Source organism: Seriola lalandi, unplaced genomic scaffold (genome assembly GCF_002814215.2).
Source record: "Seriola lalandi dorsalis isolate HSWRI2012SDOR001 ecotype SW California unplaced genomic scaffold, Sedor1 jcf7180002054879, whole genome shotgun sequence".
In the NCBI taxonomy this organism is placed as follows: domain Eukaryota; kingdom Metazoa; phylum Chordata; class Actinopteri; order Carangiformes; family Carangidae; genus Seriola; species Seriola lalandi.
Window position 1 is genome coordinate 128361 of NW_019525432.1, and position 19310 is coordinate 147670.

The 19310-nt window shown below is 39.4% G+C and overlaps 2 protein-coding genes across 5 annotated transcripts in view; one reads left to right on the forward strand and one right to left on the reverse strand.

The window, feature by feature from the left end:
* Positions 1-13: 13 nt before the first annotated feature.
* Positions 14-7754, reverse strand: adck5 (aarF domain containing kinase 5). Of its 3 annotated transcripts, none has more exons than XM_023428544.2 (15): positions 7623-7754; positions 5546-5637; positions 5291-5440; positions 4403-4478; positions 3525-3725; positions 3296-3436; positions 3059-3172; positions 2841-2972; positions 2668-2751; positions 2487-2568; positions 2130-2208; positions 1956-2047; positions 1520-1772; positions 879-995; positions 14-810 (listed from the first exon to the last, which is right to left on the reverse strand). In XM_023428544.2, exons 1-15 carry the CDS (start codon positions 7644-7646, stop codon positions 708-710), a joined length of 1740 nt encoding a protein of 579 aa, XP_023284312.1. In that variant the 5' UTR covers positions 7647-7754; the 3' UTR covers positions 14-707. The 3 variants fall into 3 exon arrangements, with proteins under 3 accessions (XP_023284312.1, XP_087036053.1, XP_023284313.1); XM_087179927.1 differs by having other exon boundaries at positions 2130-2257; positions 2473-2568; XM_023428545.2 differs by lacking the exons at positions 5291-5440; positions 5546-5637; positions 7623-7754 and having other exon boundaries at positions 3525-3720.
* A 1883-nt stretch (positions 7755-9637) lies between these two features.
* ctdp1 (CTD (carboxy-terminal domain, RNA polymerase II, polypeptide A) phosphatase, subunit 1) overlaps positions 9638-19310 on the forward strand; it is a 66538-nt gene continuing 56865 nt past the window's right edge. Inside the window, exons 1-7 of one of the 2 annotated variants that reach the window (XM_023428562.2) lie at positions 9638-10158; positions 11823-11906; positions 12735-12828; positions 13491-13619; positions 14300-14450; positions 15416-15506; positions 15984-16150. In XM_023428562.2, the coding sequence (XP_023284330.1) occupies positions 9863-10158; positions 11823-11906; positions 12735-12828; positions 13491-13619; positions 14300-14450; positions 15416-15506; positions 15984-16150 (1012 nt within the window). In that variant the 5' untranslated portion in view covers positions 9638-9862. The remainder of the gene's footprint in view (positions 10159-11822; positions 11907-12734; positions 12829-13490; positions 13620-14299; positions 14451-15415; positions 15507-15983; positions 16151-19310) is intronic. The other variant, XM_023428563.2, reaches the window with a different exon arrangement.

The window sequence follows — 19310 nt, forward strand, 5'->3', positions numbered from 1 at the left end:
ATTGAGACAGGAATGCTTTACAAAAAGGAGGTAGAACATTTTATTAACATTGTTAAATAATTTAAAAACATCTAACCTGCACATTATAGTCAGTTGAATATTTCAGGGGAAACAATTTGGAGATTTAATATTTCGCCTTTTTGTTTTTGGACAGTTTATCTTGTGGGGATGCAGCTTAACATTGTTTCGTTTACCACGGTACAAATATTACACATTCATGAAATACAAGGACCCAGTTTGATGTATTGCTAAGCCAGGGTGATACAGCTGTGACAAAATAACTCGAGAGAATAAATAGGTCAATTTTTACCAGTTTTTTTAAAAATAGCTCAAATTTGGATTTCAATAACATTTATTTTACTAAGATAAAACTAAAACAAATTGATGTAAATACTAAAAACTGTGTAATATCCTTAATTTAATTTAAAAACATTACAATAGGCTTTTACGTTTTGACACTGTGGCCTCTGGGAGTCTAATCTTGAGTGGATTTGGTGCTTTACGGTCCTGAAGTTCAATACATTCTCACCCATTTTGAAGACGACATATGTATTACAGTCCGGGATGTGATTTGGCGTGGAAACACTCCAGCAGCACCATTACGAGCAGCACTCTGAGCTGCTGCAGTAAGTGAAGGCTCCTTGCTCTAGGATTGCATTAACTTGTGCTTGGAAACGGTCCTAACGCTGTGCTCCTTCACACGTGCACTACCTCAGGTACTCGTACATGTCAGCGTCCAGAGATATGAGACCGAAGTACGACAGCAGGCTCAGGAGTGAACGCGTCAGACTCATCATCGCCATCTCCGATCTGTGAAGGAGTCGCGTCATTAACTTAAATATAGAAATATAAATATTAAAGTAAATATGAGTGCTTACCTCAAAGCCAGCTCAAACTTGAGGCTCTCCCACGATGTCCTCACCCAGCGGAAGACCCAGAGCCTGGGCAGGATCCCCGTCCTCTCCGCCTGAATCTTCCCCCAGCCTCGAACCGCCCTGAAAAACAACATGTATATGGAACTGATAATCATCAAGACTCTCTAGCAACAGGGTAACCACACTGTCAACATGTGGACAACACACTGCCTTACTTGGTTCTTTTGAAGTTTATCTGGACTAGCGCCACTACACCAGCCTCAGAATGAAAACCAGCTTGTTTGTTCAGTTAGCTTGTACCTGTTGTGAATTTTATTTCCCGACACGAATCTCTGTTGACCTCCAAATACTTCAATTTAAACATACTGCATCAGAAATTTTGGAATCCGCTTGTAAACACCAACTGTGTGTGAGTTTTTCTCCACCTGTGTGACTCTCAGTGAGGTGATCAGGTTGTCAATATTTACTCAGTAAACTTTGCCAAATGCCAAAGTGCCCTTTAGCTGTTAAAAGTCCTGGGAAGGGACAGAGGTATGTTGAAACTTTAATGCACTTTGTTACCTATATGGATTTTGTGTCATAGCACCGAGTCATCACTTGTCCCTCACTCGCCACACAGTGACCGCCGCAGCGTACAGACTGACCTCTTGGCCATGACAAAGTAGCGATCCACCGGCGCTCCCAGAGTGATGTTGATGCTTCGGACCGTGTTGATGTTCCTGAAGACGAGCAGCATGGGCCGCGGCATCGACTTCAGCACCTGCATGATGCTCTCGAAGCGGTGGATGGCCATGTCGCGCATGTAGGTGGTCTCCTCTCTGCTCAGGATGTTGGACAGACCCAGCTCCCGCATGTTGATGGGTCTCTGCAGCAGCATCTCGCAGAACAGGAAGTACTCTGCAGAGCGAATTACATGAGGCATTCCATTATAGTTTCATTGTGTTGCAGCAGAGTAGATCTGAAAATCAGTGTAATCTACAATATTGGATTCTAATATTCTGACAAATTTCTTACACATGAACAGGAGAATATAAAAGATTTACTGACACACGACTGAAGAACGACGTAAAGTTTCCTCACCTTTGACCCCGAGCGCTTTAGAGTACTTCTCCATTGCCGCCTCATCTCGCAGGACGATGGACCTCCACAGTTTACAAAGGGCCACTCTGTCACTAAGGTCAAAGGTTACACAGTTAAGAGGATGAGACGGCAAAATATTCTCAAGAGGTGTAAACTGATTCCTCCAGCTCTTACTTTTGAGTGAGGTATTCATACAGTCCGTGGTCCAACAGCACCAGCTCTGCCTTGTTGTCAGGACCTGGTCTCACCAGAACTGCCAACACAGAGAGTTCATGATGATACTGAAGATGAGGAACCAGCACCTCAAGATGTAGAGGATAGAAACACTACTTATGATCATTTAGACATAAGTAACATCACAAAAACAAAAAATATCAAATGACATGTTGATCAATAGTATGTAGCAAGTACACCGGTATACCAGCCAATATTTATTTATGGTGAGTTTAACCTACACATACACACTTAAATCTAAACATTTTCCCTTTCATACTGTAACACACGCACATCCGCAAACACTGATGTACCCACCATTTCCAGGGTGAGGATCGGCGTGGATGAAACCAGTGTAGAATATTTGCTCAGCAAATGTTTGAATCAGTTTATCTGCGGTCTGAAAGACAAATATTCAGGGAGGCATTTCAGTCAGTGTTTCTGTGATAATACTCTCCTCTTTAAAAAAAAGTCGTCTCTTTGTCCAGAATCAACTTACATCTTTCAAACTTAACCCTTGACTTTTAATGAGTTCCACGTTGTTGATTTTGCAACCGTTGCAAAACTCTGCTGTCAGCACCCTCTTTGAATCAGAGAGGAGAAAATGAAAATGATAAAGAGAGAGACTTTATGAATGTCCACTTATTCTTGTACCATAACTAATAACCTCACCTTACTAGTTTGCTCCCAGAAGACTTTGGGCACAACGACAAATTTGAAGTGTTTCAGCTCCTGTGCGCACCTCTCAGAATTCCTGGCCTCGTTCTCAAAATCCAGTTCTTGGGCCAATGTGCCCTTCAAGTCCTGCAGGAATTGAAATGATCTCAATACGAGGCGAAACTTCTTTCTCCTTGATATGTCAAAAAGAAAAATACGACTGTATCCTGTACCTTAAGAACCCAGCGGAATCCAAAACTGGGGTGCATGAACTTAACAATATCCAGCAGGATCTCCAGTGCTCTGATATCACCGTCGAATCGATCCCTGAGGTCAATGTACTGCACCTGTGGGGAGCGGGATTTTACATAAAACAGGATTTTGAAGGATTATGTTGAACATTCTTGCTTTTATTTGAAAAAACAAAATAAAATCAAATATTGACTTTGCTCTCAGAAACCCGCGCTCACCTTCACAGCCACTTGAGTCCCATCAAACAGCTCTGCCTTGTGAACCTGCGCCAAGCTGGCAGCAGCTATGGGTTCATAGTCAAACGCTTTAAAAAGCTGCTCTGGGGTTTTGTTGAAATCTTCTTGGAAAAGAGCATCCACCTGTTACAGGCGCAAAAACAATCGTGAGAAACTGCAGGCCGTCCTCTTTCACCCGACCACGTGCCTTTGTTTGTGGTACAGCGCTCACCTCTTTGTACCTCCTGTTCAAGGCCTTGTCTTCCAGTATTTGCAGGGTGCGGATGTACTCGGGGGGCAGGAGGTGGTTGAACGAACACAGACCTTGGCCGAGTTTGATGTATATCCCTCCGTTCCTGACGGCGCCCTGCACCATGCCCTCTGCTGCCCTCTGGTGGCAGGCTGACATCTCAGCCAGGTAGGATGGGCTGCTCTAGCAGGGGAGGACAGACGGAAGACATGATTGTCCGCACAGTATAAACAGCGACAGTTTTTTTAAATGATTTCTTAAGGAACAAGACATGAACTGGACCGTACACCGTGACTTTGATCCCATGTACACTGGGCCACTGACCAATATTTGTGTTAATTATTAATAGTTAAGTTACCTAGTCTTTGTCTGGTCTTTCATTTGTTGTATGCAACGTTTGATATTTCCAAGAGCAGGGGGAAAATTCGGAATAATTTTTTTCTATTAACTGCCTATAATGAACCTAAAATTGTCAGAAAATAGTAACAAAAGTCAGAGTGACATCTTTTTTTATGACAGTTCAAAACTCAGAGATAATAAGTATATAAAAGTAATATAAAAGAGAAACAAGCAGCAAATCCTCACATTTGAGAAGCTGGAATTAGAGCGTTTATTAAATTTGCTTGATAAATTACTTAACTCTAATCTGTTATAATTTCCTGATCATTTCAACATCAACTTAGGGTTTAGCATTAGGAAAGTTAGGTTCATTATTAGGTCACCCTGGCTCTTTTCCCCACTAGTTGGCAGCATACGGACAAGGCAGCCACTAAAACAGCAGTTCAAAGATTTATTTGTCAAAATCAGACCAGCAGTCACACTCAGGAGTTTGACCAAACGTACCATTACATGGAACTTACCTCATCCAGGCCCCGAAGAGTCATATTGGTGGTCCACCAGTAATCCACAGAGATAAGGATTCCCACAGAGAGAGATCTGAGGACAAATGAGACGCTCGCTGAGACTTCAAAAGGTTTGGACTTCGCTTGTAACGTGATGTGAACAGGAATGTGAGTGATTCATAAAATTAGCAGTCTGTTTTGGCGACACTAAACGGTGGTCATATCAATCGTGTTGTTTCTTAAAAGAAACCCAGAGATTCATCTCAGTATCGACTGATCTCTTAGGAAGATAACAGCAATGGCACAAGTTTAATAAAGACCATCCGAAATACCCAGTTACTGTCCAAAGGCAACGTCACATTGACTTCTTCAACATAGCGTGTATTTGTAAAACTCTACCTTATTGAGACAATAGCTGTAAATATATCCACCTCTTAATTATTGCACCACCAAAACATTATTTAATCCCTTTGCAAAGCTATGCACCATATATATACCATCACAATATCTACATTGACTGTCACATATTAAGTTTCTATTTATTTTACTATTTCTAATGGGTAAAATGTTATTTCTATGAGCTTAACATCAGAATTTATTTATATACATATATATACATATATATATATACATATATATATATAGTGTTATCAACAGCTCATTACTGGATGATGATGTGGTAAAACAGAAGTGTAATAATATATGTTTTTTTTATATATAATTGGTGATAAATAATCTACATTAATAAACACTTCAAATGTCTTTATAGTTGCTTTCACTTATATTATAGTGTGTTATATACCATGTATTAAATGTTTTTATACTGCTTATAAATTCTAAACAGGGTGACTTAAAGTCAAGTGGATGGTGAGTGGTGTATAAATATAGATATCGATATAGACAAACCTGCAGAAGCGACCAAATCCTTCAATCACAATCCTCATCTTCCTCTTCTCTCTGGGCTCTGACACTGCATACTGGACACCCACTGCCACAGGTACGCCAATAGAGATCCCAGCAAGCGTCTTCCATAACAGCCCTCTGTGCCTACTTTCCCTAGGAGGAGGAGGAGGAGGAGGAAAACATCCCGATTCATCCAGACAGCAATATCATTGTGGACAAAGGTTAACCCGTGATTATGGCCTGGCTGGTATTTGGTACCTGTGTGAACTGAAGAATCTGGTTGCTTGGAGTGATGAGCTGGGATGTGGGTATCTTCGGAGCAAAGCCGTGTGATGCAGACACAACCTGAACTAAAGAAAACCAAAGCAAAGCACTGAATGAGAATCCTCCTTAACACATTCACATTTATCTATGCGATGCATATTATCTGACTATTTTTTGAAAAGATGAATTTTTGGACATTTTTGCCTTTATTTGTTTGTGAAAGTGGAGAGAGACAGGAAATGTGGGAAAGGATATTAACTGACTTTTAACCAGGAGCCTCTGTAATGAGGACAAAGTGTAGTCCCAAACACAGTTTAGCCCACTGAACTCTGGACTAGTTCACACAGTGTTGGATTTTGTTCTTTTTTTGTTTGTTTGTTTGTTTTTTTTTTCAAACAGGAACTGTTCGATTTTAAACTGAACAGTCGACATACTCTGGAGCCCATACCAAATCCAAAAATGTAAAACCTGGCAAGCATTAATAATTGTTGCATTTCCAGTCATGAGGCCACTCTGGCTACAGAAAAGGTTTGTAACCGATATACAGTGTCAGCACAGCTCTGAGAAAGAGGGTGTGAGTACGAAATCTGTTTACAGCCTCAAAGAGACAACACCATTGTATCCATGAAAAGCACGCCAACTGTGCCACAATGAGCCAGCAGCAATAAAACACTTCATGTTCCGATTTACAACAGCTGCAGTTTTCTTTTTGCAAATGTGTCTGGGCTTGTCAGCAGCAACTGTTTCACTTTTCAATATTAAGATTTTTTGTGATGTGAATTGCTCATTTTTATTAAGTAAAATTATCGATGTTGTTTACAGTACACAATTGTTGGTCATTAATTTAAGTGTACTGTAGTCGTCTAGTTGTGGGATCAGTTCTCCCTGCAGAATCCTATGGCTTTTTGGTGCTGCTGTGATGATCCTATTTCTCCACAGTTGAACTGAAGCTATTTTCATAATCAATTTATCTGCCAATTATTTTTCCTGATTAACTGGTGAATCATTTGGTTTAGAAATGTCAAAAAACGCCACACAGTTCTCCAAAGCACAAGGTGACATCTTCATATTGCTTATTTCGTCCGACCAACCGTCCAAAACCTGAAGATATTCAGTTTACAAAAATGGAGAAAAGCTGAAAGTGCTCACAATTAAGAAGCTGGAACTTTGCGTTTTTTGCTAGAAAGATTACTTACAACAATTCAAGTGGTTGTCAACAATCAATTGAGTCATTGACCTACTAGCAGGATTGTTGCTGACAGGTCTGAGGAACCAGGTATCACTTAAGATCCTACCACTACCAAGCTGGCTTTATGAGATAAGCCCAGATACTGTTTGCGTAACAGCATGAGAATGTGTGTGTGTGTGTGTGTGTGTGTGTGTGTGTGTGTGTGTGTGTGTGTGTGTGTGTGTGTTGGGAAAGGAAGGCAGAAGAGGATGAGTCTAAATCAAGGCCAATATGGCCAGCCGGGATACTTTGTTGTTTTTGTTCGCTGTGTGCATCTGGGGGACAAAATGTCTCCACAGCTGACTAATTGATGTACAGATAGCAGTAGTGTCAGGGACCTGAGCACTGAAACATCAAACAAACTCTCTGTCACTCACACACTGAGCAGCACGAGTCTGAAGACTGTTTCCCATCATTCCAATGAATGACACAGCAGTGAGTGAGGAGGGACAGTTAACTGTGTTGGTCTAACATTATAACACTATGTAATAAACTGCATAGTTTTATGTAAAGACACATTTCATAGACATGACACAGTCACCTCTGAGTCATGGCTGCCAGCAGTAATGGAAAATTTTATAATATATCTTTGCAACCTTGAAAATATATTAATTCAAACGTCAAAAATAATCACACCCACGTGTCAGTTTCACTAGAAAACACATGTTAAGCTCTTTAGTACTTTAACACAAGTCCATCAGTATGTGTCGCTAACACGACCAGCTAGCGGTGCTAGCAGTTAACTATGCTAATTGTAGTAAGCTGCTGGTCAACTAGCTGATTTTACCTACTGTGATTCTCAAACCGAGCTAAAAATTCTTTAGGAATATCGTTATTTTTTACCACTCTGGAGGCCTCCCCTGTCATGTTTTCCCGAGTTTATACAACAGTTCTGCTCAAAGTGATTAATTCATGTCCAGAGTGTACGTCCTCTTGAAGACTTGCAACGCCTTTGATTACTGACCATCTACCGTACCACCTACTAGCATGTCTACTATTGGTTAGCCGAAGAGTGAGCAGGCGGGAGCGAGAGGATGGCCTCCGTCTTACTTCCGTTTTCGCTTGAATCTAGACAAAATACATTTGTTGTTTTTGTTTGTTTGTTTTTAGAGCTTTATTTTGTTCATAGGTCAACTTTCTCTGCCCAGACCCCCAGAAGATATATAGCCGTGGTAATAATTAGCAATGAAACTAACCTTTTCAATTTTCTATTAAAATTAATTTAAAGTGCAAGTTATTATTTTTACAACATTAACTTAGAAACTACTCGTTAAAAGTTATAAAATTATCACTGAATGCAGTGTGAATTAAAAATTATTATTCATTATTCCGACTTTATATGATAAATACATTAATTATTACATGGATTCCTCCAGTTTCCTCCTTAAAATGCATTTGTCTCCTGCTTTGATGTTGAGAATTTCCCTTTTGTGATCACTTACAGATCTCTCCCAGAATGTTTCAAGACATATAAACACACACAACATAATTAATAACGTCCAATATAGTTTCATTACATAGTTAGAAATTCTTAAAATGACATGTATTCCCTGTCCCTTATTGAAAGTAATCCAGAATCTCTGAAAGCTGAACTACATCACTGAAAAGTCTATTACCTATGTATATGTGCTGGACGTCACTTATGTAAGTTAAATATTAAACCATGATTGGCATGCAGACTAATTGTGATGCTACAGAATTATGCTCATAGTCACACATCTTCATGTCAGATTTATGGTGAGCAAGAAGAAAAATGCCCCTCCAGCTGCTGCATGTGAAACTTCTGAGTGAACGAGAACTTTAAACAAACAAAAAACCATCCTTAATAATAATATTTAGTGAGAGTGGGAGGCCAAGCCTGAGTCTGTGAATTCTGTAAAGTAGGGAAATGAGGACTGGGCAGAGATGTATCTTGATAATGCACTCTTCGGTAGAAGGTACTGAAATACGAACGTCATTGATCGTATGGAGTGGAACGAGGCATGCCCTTGTACTATTAATTTAGTTACTTGTTATTCAGGTATCATCTTCTCCTTTTACACAACCTATAAAACCAATTATAAAACTTATCATTGACAGCAACTTATCATGTAGGATACAACAAAACTTGATTTTGAGAGTCGATAATGATAATAAACCTGCTTTAATTTCGCTGACCCGAGCCCACTTAAATACATTTTTGTAGTATAGGCTGATAAACTGGGGGGACATTGCATATTTCATAAGAAAAAAAGAGATTATGACAGAAGCCTACACAATTGCAAAGCATGCAGCCATAGCCTACCACCATCGACAGTGTTACGTGAGACAATAATGTATTATTTCTAAGTTACATCATCTTACATCAGGTAGGTCTCTGTGGGTTAATGGTCCTCACCTCTGGCCGAGTGTAAAGTTGTAACAAAGAAATAAAAACAAGGGAAAGTATATGATAGCTTGACAGCATTTTTGTTGGGATTATGTCGTTATCTTATATAATCAATGTGACGCTGTATAACAAATGTATAAACCCGTTTTGTGGCAAGTGCTGTCAGTGTTGAGAATTAATAACGCCGTCCAACCACAGTAGATTCAGCCAGAACGAAACGGAAACGAGGGTAGGTCTTCAAAAGAAAAGTTGTAAAACTGTTCACTTACACAAAAAGAAACAGATACGCTGGTAAATTCATAACAACAAGACACTCCAAATAATCAATAGGATATTTAGATAACGTATGTAGTGAAACTGTTGTTCACTAAACTGTTTCAATAAATATTATGACGCTCGAATTTCATTTGGGATTTTATTTTGAAACCTAAGTGGAAATGTTGTGTTTCTCATCTAGCTGGCTGCATGGTCTACCGGATGCTGTAGCGACCCGTGTCGCTGCAGTGTTGCGCTTTCCTGTTTACGGGCGGGAAGAGCGAACATAGCTGAGTGTGGAAGCTACTGTGTTTAAATTGGAAGCACATTTGTTTTAATTCCCTTTGATTCTGATGGTTTGCACGTTTTAATGATTCGCGGGGGATTGCGAGGTCTAGTGGGTACGTTTTAAGTGGACTGTTGTTAAAAACTAAAAGGATTTTTGGAGAGTGCGAGGCAGATGGAGGATCCTCCTGCAGATTCTGGCGGTGGTGGCGGCGGTGCAGCAGCGGAGGGCCCCGCGGTGCAGGTGGCAGATATCTGCTGGCCGACCGGGGCTATCCCGCTACGGCTTCTGGAGTGGAAGGTCAAACCCGGGTCTCTTGTTAACGTGGACTCCGTGTTGGCACTGTGTGCTCCCATACCCCAGGAGAAAGGGGCAGAGGCTGCCAGGCTGCCAGAGAAGAAGGTGAAATCGGACCGTGCTGGAGTAGTGAAGGAGCTATGCTGTCAACTTGGACAAGTCATACCTCCCGGGTGAGTCACTATGCCTGCTATAGCTAGCTAATGTTAGCTGATCTGCCCCCTGTGTGGAAAGGCTTCAGGCAGCATGTCAGTTGTAGTTTTGTTTTCGCTGTGCCACCTACTGACTTCACCCGTGGTGTAACGTAAGCTAGCTAACAAGCTAACATAGCTAAGTGTGTGTGCTAAGATAACGTTAGCTTGTTTGCTAGCTGTTCTCAAACCAACACTCACAGCATTTGCTCGTACGACTGTCAAGCGAGAATGTAAACAAGCAGACCTTTGGCTGGGACTTTCAAAATAAAAGTGCACTCTTTTTAGCTAATATGTTTCTGAACTTTTTCAGTCGTTTTAATTATAATGTAAATAAAACAAATTGTTAAGCAGAATTGTAGCAAACATTATATGATTTTATAAGTTATTTTCTTGATAAACTTGCAATCATTCTTGCGTGCTAAAAAAATGACGCCTTTATTTTGAAGGCAAAACCACGTGAAGTTTTGTCTCGTTTTGTTTGTCTTGACTCGGCAGTCCCACGCGTGCACGATATGTGAATGTTGACAGGTAGATAACTGGCTCGAGGCTGCTGTTGTCTGGTTGGTGTTTTCTGTCTGCTTCTGCCTGTTATTTCAGAGAAAGGGAAGGTATATGCTCAGCAGCTACAAAGTAACAAATGGTGTCTCCACCAAATATTTTATTTAGCGCGTTTTTGTATTTTGTCTTATAATAGTCCCACTTGTTTTGTGGAGTATACCTAATATGAAGGGGGATCTACCTAACAGACATTTTAAGCTACAATTTTTATATCCACACCTCTGATATCAGTGAGCATTTACAGCTATGATTTGCTGTCACACCTGTAAGAGTAGGAAGACTTGTGCTGCTTTCAGGTGCTCCATGTAAAATCTTACACCTGACTTTGAAAATCCCTGCTGCTTGTTGTGACAGTAAGCTGCCATCAGTCTGAAACAATTGTAATGGACCGAAAAGTGACTGCTTTTATACTGATGTACCACTAGACCGCAACATATTCCAACTTAGTAATGTTTTCCAAATGCTCTAAAAGGTTTGTTTACATCAGTAGTGGCAACTGTGTGAGTTATGCCAAGTTATTCATTAATTTAAATATAGATGTTTAGTTGACTGGAATTACAGCTTGTTCACTGAAGAAATAGCTACGGATTATTGTCAATATTGACTGATAATGATTGATTAATTGTTTAGTCTGAAAAAGATCAAAAAGCTGAAAAAAGAATGGCTCATCCTAATTTCCCAGTTCAAGGTTACATCTTCAAATGGTTTGTTTTGTTTTGTCTGACCATCAGTCCTAAACCCAAAGAAACAGTAGCATGTCCTCACACTGCAGAGCTAAAACAAAAAATGTATGTGGCATTTTAACTCTGTCTTTTGACTGATGATTATTTGACTCATCATTGCAAATATTTGCCAGTTATTTAAAGCAGTTCACGAACATATAGTGTAAAGGCTCACTGCTAACCTGTGTGTTTCAAGTGTAAGGATATAACATTCAATAAACTACATTTACACTCAGGACTCGATGTCACAAAGAAAACTTTTCATTTGAGAATCCTGCTGAAAGCTGGAAATAATGTGCACTATGACTTGTTTACTGTACTAACAGTAATTATTTACACTCATGTTTCTTTTCTTTTTTCCAGGGGTGTCATTGTCAGAATAGAAGAATGCAGCCACCCGATAGTGATGAAGGGTTTATGTGCTGAATGTGGCCAGGACCTGACTCAGTAAGGAAACACACACACAGTCATGCTTCTTTTACACTTAAGCAGAAGCATCTATGTTTTTATTTTCCAAAGCAGTTTGGGAAAGATATGTCACCAGGTCACCTGACACCTTTCACCCTCATTCAGTGAAAGGACAATTTTAGATCTTATTGATTATTGATGTTTTTAAAGACATTGGATGTTCCTGTGGTTTAAAAACTGACTAACTACACAGTATGACCAAAAATATTTGTGGTAGATTCTGTTTTATTTAATGCCATCAGGTGGCACCAGAGATCATACAGAGAGAGCTGAGTACAAAAGTGTTCAGTTTGATAAAGATGTAAAATTTACAGCTTGTGACTAAGAATCCCTGCCACAATGCAATTTAGTAGAGGTCATTGATTTAAAGCCACATATTCATTAGAGGTATTGCTAATAAAGGTGTTGCTTGAAAGATAAATGGAAAGTTGTTTTTAACTGTCAACACCTCAGTCCATTACTAGCACGTAGGTGGATATCTGCGAGCACTGAAATATTAAACAGCAGGGAATCATTTTGCATGTCATCATAACCTGATTCATGGATTGATCGACAAAAAATGTAAGTGTGAAGTAGCTTAGAAATGCCAACAATCAGCCAAATCACTCGCTAACTGGAGTATTTTCTGCAAACATTTGCTCATATCAAACCAGCAAACAGAGCTAAGTCAAACAAAATTTATATTTGCATGTTTGTGAAAGCTGCCTTTTCTTCTCATTCACATTATGATTAAGGACCTAAGAGATACACAAACCACAAAATGCATAAGTCTCACTGTTTCTCTCTCTCTCTCTCTCTCGCTCTCAGGCTGCAGAGCACAAATGGGAACCAGCAAACTCCCATCTCCACAGCAACAGTCTCCATGGTGCACAGTGTCCCCGAGCTGATGGTCAGCTCAGAGGTGAGTCATATGATGGAGACACCTGGAAGACGAGGCTAGTGGGGCAGATGTACCTCACATTTGTTCCATTATAAGATCTCTGTGTGTGCCTCGCTTTTGGAAGCACAATCTCTCCAAACCCTTTCTGTATCTTATGTATTAATTTGTGAACCTTTTTGGAATTGTGCCACATTTTGTGTCTTCCAAATGAATTGATTTTTATGCCAGAAAATTCATAAATAAGTAAATACTGAATGACAATGACAAAGGCATGCATTAAAAGAGTCAGTTTAGGCCAAAGTTTGCATTCTCTGTCAGTTTAAATGATGTAGTAAATATATAATCAAATACTCCACAATATTTTATTGTATCCAAGATCAGTGTGGATGATTGTTTTTTAAGTTTTTTGTTCAAAGTCAAGGCCTGTATCTGTATCTGTAAAAGGCCAATGATATGCCAGAGCTTGTAATTCAGGACAACATATACACACACAGGAAATAGAAAAAAAAAAGCTAAAACTCAAAGCTGACGAGAATCAAAAGCTATAACCTATATATGTATGTGGATTTATGTTAAAGTTATCTGAATAATAATACATTTAAGTTATTAAAAAAACATGTAGTGTTGGTTTCTCTGATTTTTAAAAAAAATATTTTGTGCATTATCTTCATTCACTTCACCAGCAAGCAGAACAGCTGGGCAGAGAAGACCAGCAGAGACTCCACAGAAACAAAAAGCTGGTCCTGATGGTAGATCTGGACCAGACCCTGATCCACACCACTGAACAGCACTGCCAGCGGATGTCCAATAAGGTATTATTCCCTCTTATCCACATATAGTAATCACATCATGACTGTGATAGAGTGTTTATTTGTCATTTATGTTTTATATTCTGCCACCACTTTAAGATATTATTTTGTTGATATTGCTGTTTTCCTCTGCTTTACCTGAAATTGTATTTCGTAACATTTGTACCATGTAAATTGCCTTTGTGATCAGAAATCAATCGATTAAGTGTGTGTGTGTGTGTGTGTGTGTGTGTGTGTGTGTGTGTGTGTGTGTGTGTGTGTGTGTGTGTGTGTGTGTGTGTGTGTGTGTGTGTGTGTGTTTCATTCCTTATGAATTCTTCAAAAGTCACTTTAATGCTGCTATAATGTCAGTGTCATAAAACAAATGATTGTTTTTGTAGTCAGACCTTTTTAATTTGTGTGCTCGGTGCTACTCGTTGCTCTTTTTGGTTCTCTTCTGTTCCTTTCTTCTGTTATTCTCCCAAGTGACATCAAACTGCTGTCCGTCGTATCATTGCAAAGTCTCTTTGTTTCGTGTAGCAATTGGTGCACCTTTTCATTTCTTGCATTTACTTTTCATAAACAGTTTTCAGCCTTCCATCATTGTTTAACTGAAGCTGTTGACTGAAGTACAGATGTTAACCCTTAAGTCTGTGTTTTTTGTGTTTGACTGTGTCGTAGTTAACGCTCGTTATTTCCTCCAGGGCATTTTCCATTTCCAGCTCGGGCGTGGAGAGCCCATGCTCCACACACGACTACGCCCGCATTGTAAGGAATTCCTGGAGAAAATTGCCAAACTCTATGAGTTACACGTCTTCACGTTCGGGAGCCGCCTTTATGCACACACCATAGCTGGTAATGAGCTGTTTTTATTATTTATTTATATCAAAATGTAGAAGCAAGCAAAGTATTTAGATTTTGAGATTTCAGTGAACCCTCTGCTTGTACTTCCTTTTTGTGTCCACAAGAGGGAGGTGTCCGCTCGGGTTTTGTATTCCAGCTGGTGTTGTGTTGCTCCTTCCTGCCTCTCCTCATGTGGTTTGCAAGCAGCAGGGGTGCTACATTTTCAAATAATTATTAAGCCAGTTAATGTTTCGCATCAACACTTTGTCTGTTTACCTGCCAAGTTTGTGTTTTTCCAACTCCAACCTAGTTTCAGCAGCATGTGGCTGCTAGCTGACTCCTGTTGGTTTCCTCCTAAATTAAAATATTTCAGTTTATATGATTGAAGGCTGGATTATGCCAAAGTGTAGGTAGGGTGTTTATATGCTGTCTTTTTGGTATTCAGGCTCCAATATTTCATCATACTGTAGATAATGGAGGCAGTCCTGGTCCAGTACTGTTCTGCCTCCATATGATGAATGTTTAATGCATTTTCAATTGGATTTTACTACTGGCCCTGATGCAGGCAGGTCGGCATGTTTCATAGCAGGGCTCCAGCTATTGATAGCTTCTCCAGTGGTTATAGAATCATCTTTTCTGACTGCCTTCGTTGAGGCAGGGTACGTCTCTATTTCTGTTCAAGGTTTCTCCAAAGACTGTATATTTTTGTGTATTCTGAGCCTCTCATTGAATCAAGTTTTGAAAACTTTCTCTGGGTTTCTAAGAGAAACTACTCGAGAAAATATAGTGAGAATGTCATGGAGGATGCTGCAAATGATAGTGTCACTTGTGTCATAGTAATGGTGCAGTATATTGTACTATGCAAGTTAAATACCAACCGTGGCCTTGGAGAGGAAGTTGATGAGTGAAAATAACTGAACTGGCATTGGAGCAAGTGTATTTCTTCTTCATATACTCTCTTATCGTTCCTCTCTTAGGCTTCCTGGATCCTGAAAAGAAGCTTTTCTCTCATCGGATCCTTTCTAGAGATGAATGCATCGATCCTTTCTCCAAGACGGGGAATCTTAGGTGAGAACTGCCTTCTTTAAAAGATGACAACTAGATCAATTGCTTGCAGTCTGGTCTGTGGGTGACCCTGCACCCAGTCTACTCTCTGGACATTATTTAACTTTGTTTTGTTTTAAGGCAAAAAAAAAGAGGATTTCCTCTTCATTTCCTCCAAGGTCATGATCACACCGCCTGTTGGCAGCAGTGAATTCATCCGTCTCAGCTTCTGTTTGTACCATGAATCAGTCATTATTGTTAGAGGAGCACAGAGACTCAATGTCACTTATGAATGGCTGTCAGTGACGTTTCCTTACAAATAAAAAAACTGGGAAGATTGATGTGAGAAACTGAAGTGCCTTTTTCTTTCATTCCTAACAAAACACTGTCACCAAACATCACTACAGGCAAAGAAAGTTAAATTACAGCTTGTCAGAGTTTGAAGCTCTAGCACAAAAAATCTGAGCTTTTTGTCAGTGTCCTGTGTGATTTTCTCGACAGGAACCTTTTCCCTTGTGGGGATTCGATGGTCTGCATAATCGATGACCGAGAGGACGTGTGGAAGTTTGCACCTAACCTCATCACTGTGAAGAAATACATTTACTTCCAAGGCACAGGGGACATCAATGCTCCCCCCGGATCACGGGAAGCTCAGATGGCCAGGAAAGGTAAAGTAGTTGCTCATCTTTGGTAACTTGATGCATTTCCCGAAAAAAAACCCTTTAACGACACAGTTGCTGACAGTTTATGCAACACGGAGGGTCAAATGTACAACCGAGGATGTGCAGTCCAGGGATTTATTTCCAGTGTCCTGCACATTCAACTGTGAGAGGCTGAAGTTAACAAGCAAGTCAGTCCAGTGGACTCGCTGATCTTGGGCTGCTCTTAAAAGTTCATGATACTGAATACGTCCATTATATAGCTAGAAATAGATTCTCAGAGTTTACTGTACTGCCCTGTACTGTACAGTCAGCTCTGGCAATAAATACGCTGCAGTAGAACTAATATTGTGTTCATTCTTTAAATTGTGATGAAAAACTTCCACCGTTATGAGATGTAAGATTTTTTTTATACCATAAGTAAATACTGTATTTATGTATTAATGTTTTATAAGTGCCTTTGTTTTATAGCATGGACCAGATAGTAAAACCTGACACCTGCGGCACAGGTCTTTGTTGCTTTTTTAAATTAAAGCACCAGTGTGAAACTCCCCATAAAGACAGCAACAGTGGCTCAATCAAATAGTTTGATGGTAAGGTTAGTTTGTAACCAATTAAATACAATAGATAAATAGTTTCTTAGTGAGAACTCACAAATTTAGTTTCAGATATGTCCAATATTTGTATGAATCAGGACGTCTTAACAGATTAACAGTAGGATGAAGTAAAAGTGGATTTTTACCATCAGCTACGTTAGCTTTGTTGAAGCTGCAGCCTGTGGTCTGAGAGTCTGAGACCAGACTCAGACTGTGTTATTACTTCACACACTTCTGTTGTACAAATACAGGTTTCCACACAAACAGTCAAAAATGTAGTTATTGCAGTTTTTGTTTGACATGTGTAAAGAGTTGTTTGTTTAATGTAAACCATAACAGTGGAGCAAGGTTCATTTATTTGGTTGTTTTATATGTGATTTTTGGATACATTTTCGTATTGAGGTATGTGTCAGTGTTGTAAAAATATGCTTTTAAACACATCCAGCCTTTATTTTTGTTTGCTGAGGTTGAAAAAAGGTTTCAAAAAGCATAAAATTAGATTTGAGATAGTGAGAACGTTTATCTCACTGTTAATCTTAATATAATCTGTTTATTTCTGTTCATTTACCCATTGAGAATAGGCTACACTGGCTAAACCCAATTGCCTCTATATATGTTCCCTCAATATTTGTCATCCTGTCATTCTCACCTGCGAATAGAAACCCAAAATAATCCTAGCAACTGTTTGAATTTATATTTATATTAACCGACTGTTGTATATTAGCCAAATGATTACTGTGTCTGGTTCCTTGGTCACATCACTCTCTACAGAGAATCACCCAGGCCAGGCAATAAATACTCATCAGTTCAGCCAGTACCCTCAATTCACATAATGAGCCTTCTTACCTCCGTCTACAAAATACATCATCGTCGTGAATTAAAAGCACATGTCAAAGAGCAAGGATAGACCGTCTTAAAGGGTTCTAGTTATTTCTGTGTCGAACTCCTAAGTGATGTCGCCTCATAAAGGGAATCCTTTCAGCTACACAGTGTTACTCTCTTCATTATCATAGCAGGAAACATGCTGCTTGGAGCCAGCCAGTGTGTCTCCTTGGGGTCTGTTGTGGGACCCCCTCCCCCCCTTCTTTACACCCACTCTTCTCAGGCTATCACATCAATTAGCTGATAACTGCTGGTTGTACTTATCCTATATTACAACAGCTGCCAGGCTCAGCAATGGCTCTTATGTTGTTGATAAATTCAAAAGGTAAAACAGCGGGGAGCCCACTGGGTATGAATCATAAATCAGATAGAACTCCTTATTGATTATAATGCTGCATGTCTGACTTGAGCCCAAAGCACATTTGAGTCCAATGTAAATACAATAATAATTTTTTTATGATGCATTCTCCCCAGGAAACTCTCTCACTACTTTGCAAGTGAAATGTCGAATATACATTTATCTACACATGTTGTAAAACTCTCCGACTTTACATACACACATTTACATAAAGGATTTTATTAAATCCACAAATCTCTTGGTGGCAGAAGCTGATTTTTTAAGTAGTACTATACTATATATATTTAATTGTAATTTTATTAAAAAATAAATATGAAATGAAGACACTAGTTGGGTTTTGAAATGAATAGAAAATATAAATATTGAAATAAGATTGAGACAGTGTTGTCCAAAGTTGAAGTGTGAAGCATCATTCAGCTATCTAATGTTAGGTATTCTTAATCTCCAAAACTAGCTCAACTTGTTTATTATTAATTCAACTTTGGGGAAGCACAAGAAGCTACAAACACAACACTGATATATAATCACCTTGTTAGCAGTGAGAGTGGAGTCGTAAAAAATCAAAACAACAAACTAAAAATGTGCTAAAATCCTTTGTAAAGCTCAAGAGAACTGCAGAGTCGGGTGGTAGTTCTGTAATTTCTCTGGATTCATCACTGCAAATGATCCCTGTCACATTACACAGTCAGTCAAAAATATTGTTTTGTGCAGCTTCAAGTACACCTCGAAAGGGTCTATATATATATGTATCCCTATATATTGACTTCAGAAGGATCATACAGTATTTGGCTTGTTGTAAATAATGAACTATATATTCCTTCTGTTAATACACTGTAGATTGTCGGACATTCTTCATCTTGAGATGCAGTAATGTCAGACAACAAGGGTTCTTAGTTTTTTGAGAATGTATTAACAGTGTTGAAAAGTTTTGCCCACAGTCTAATTTGTTGTATTTGTATTCTGAAGGCTGGCGTCCACTGGCCCGTGCCTGCTCTAGCATGCCCTGCCGCCTCCGATTATTTAGCTTCCCTCTCCTGTCCATCCAGCCCCATGGTTCACAGTGACCTGCTTCCTTGAATAAGCAAACTTCTTATTGCCAATCGAAGTGTATGTTATGCAGAGTTTACAGTGCACTTCCAGCTCACTGAAAAATTTGTTATTTTGCCTCTAAATCCTTAATTCTCATTTGTTCAGGTTCGCCTGTCTCAATATGAACAATGCTATATGGGTAAACGATCTGTCACGTTGACAGGTTATCAATTGACAATTTTATTTCACGCTTAAACAGAGTCGCTTGCAGAGAAATGACTCAGTGTACCCAGAGGAATCTGAT

Coding starts and splice junctions, on each gene's coding strand:
- adck5 (XM_087179927.1), bottom strand. CDS start 7,646: ATGACAGGGGAGGCCTCCAGAGTG. Junction 2,973..3,058: donor GATTCCGCTGGGTTCTTAAG/GTACAGGATACA, acceptor CAATTCCTGCAG/GACTTGAAGGGCACATTGGC. Junction 2,048..2,129: donor TATGAATACCTCACTCAAAA/GTAAGAGCTGGA, acceptor CTTTGACCTTAG/TGACAGAGTGGCCCTTTGTA.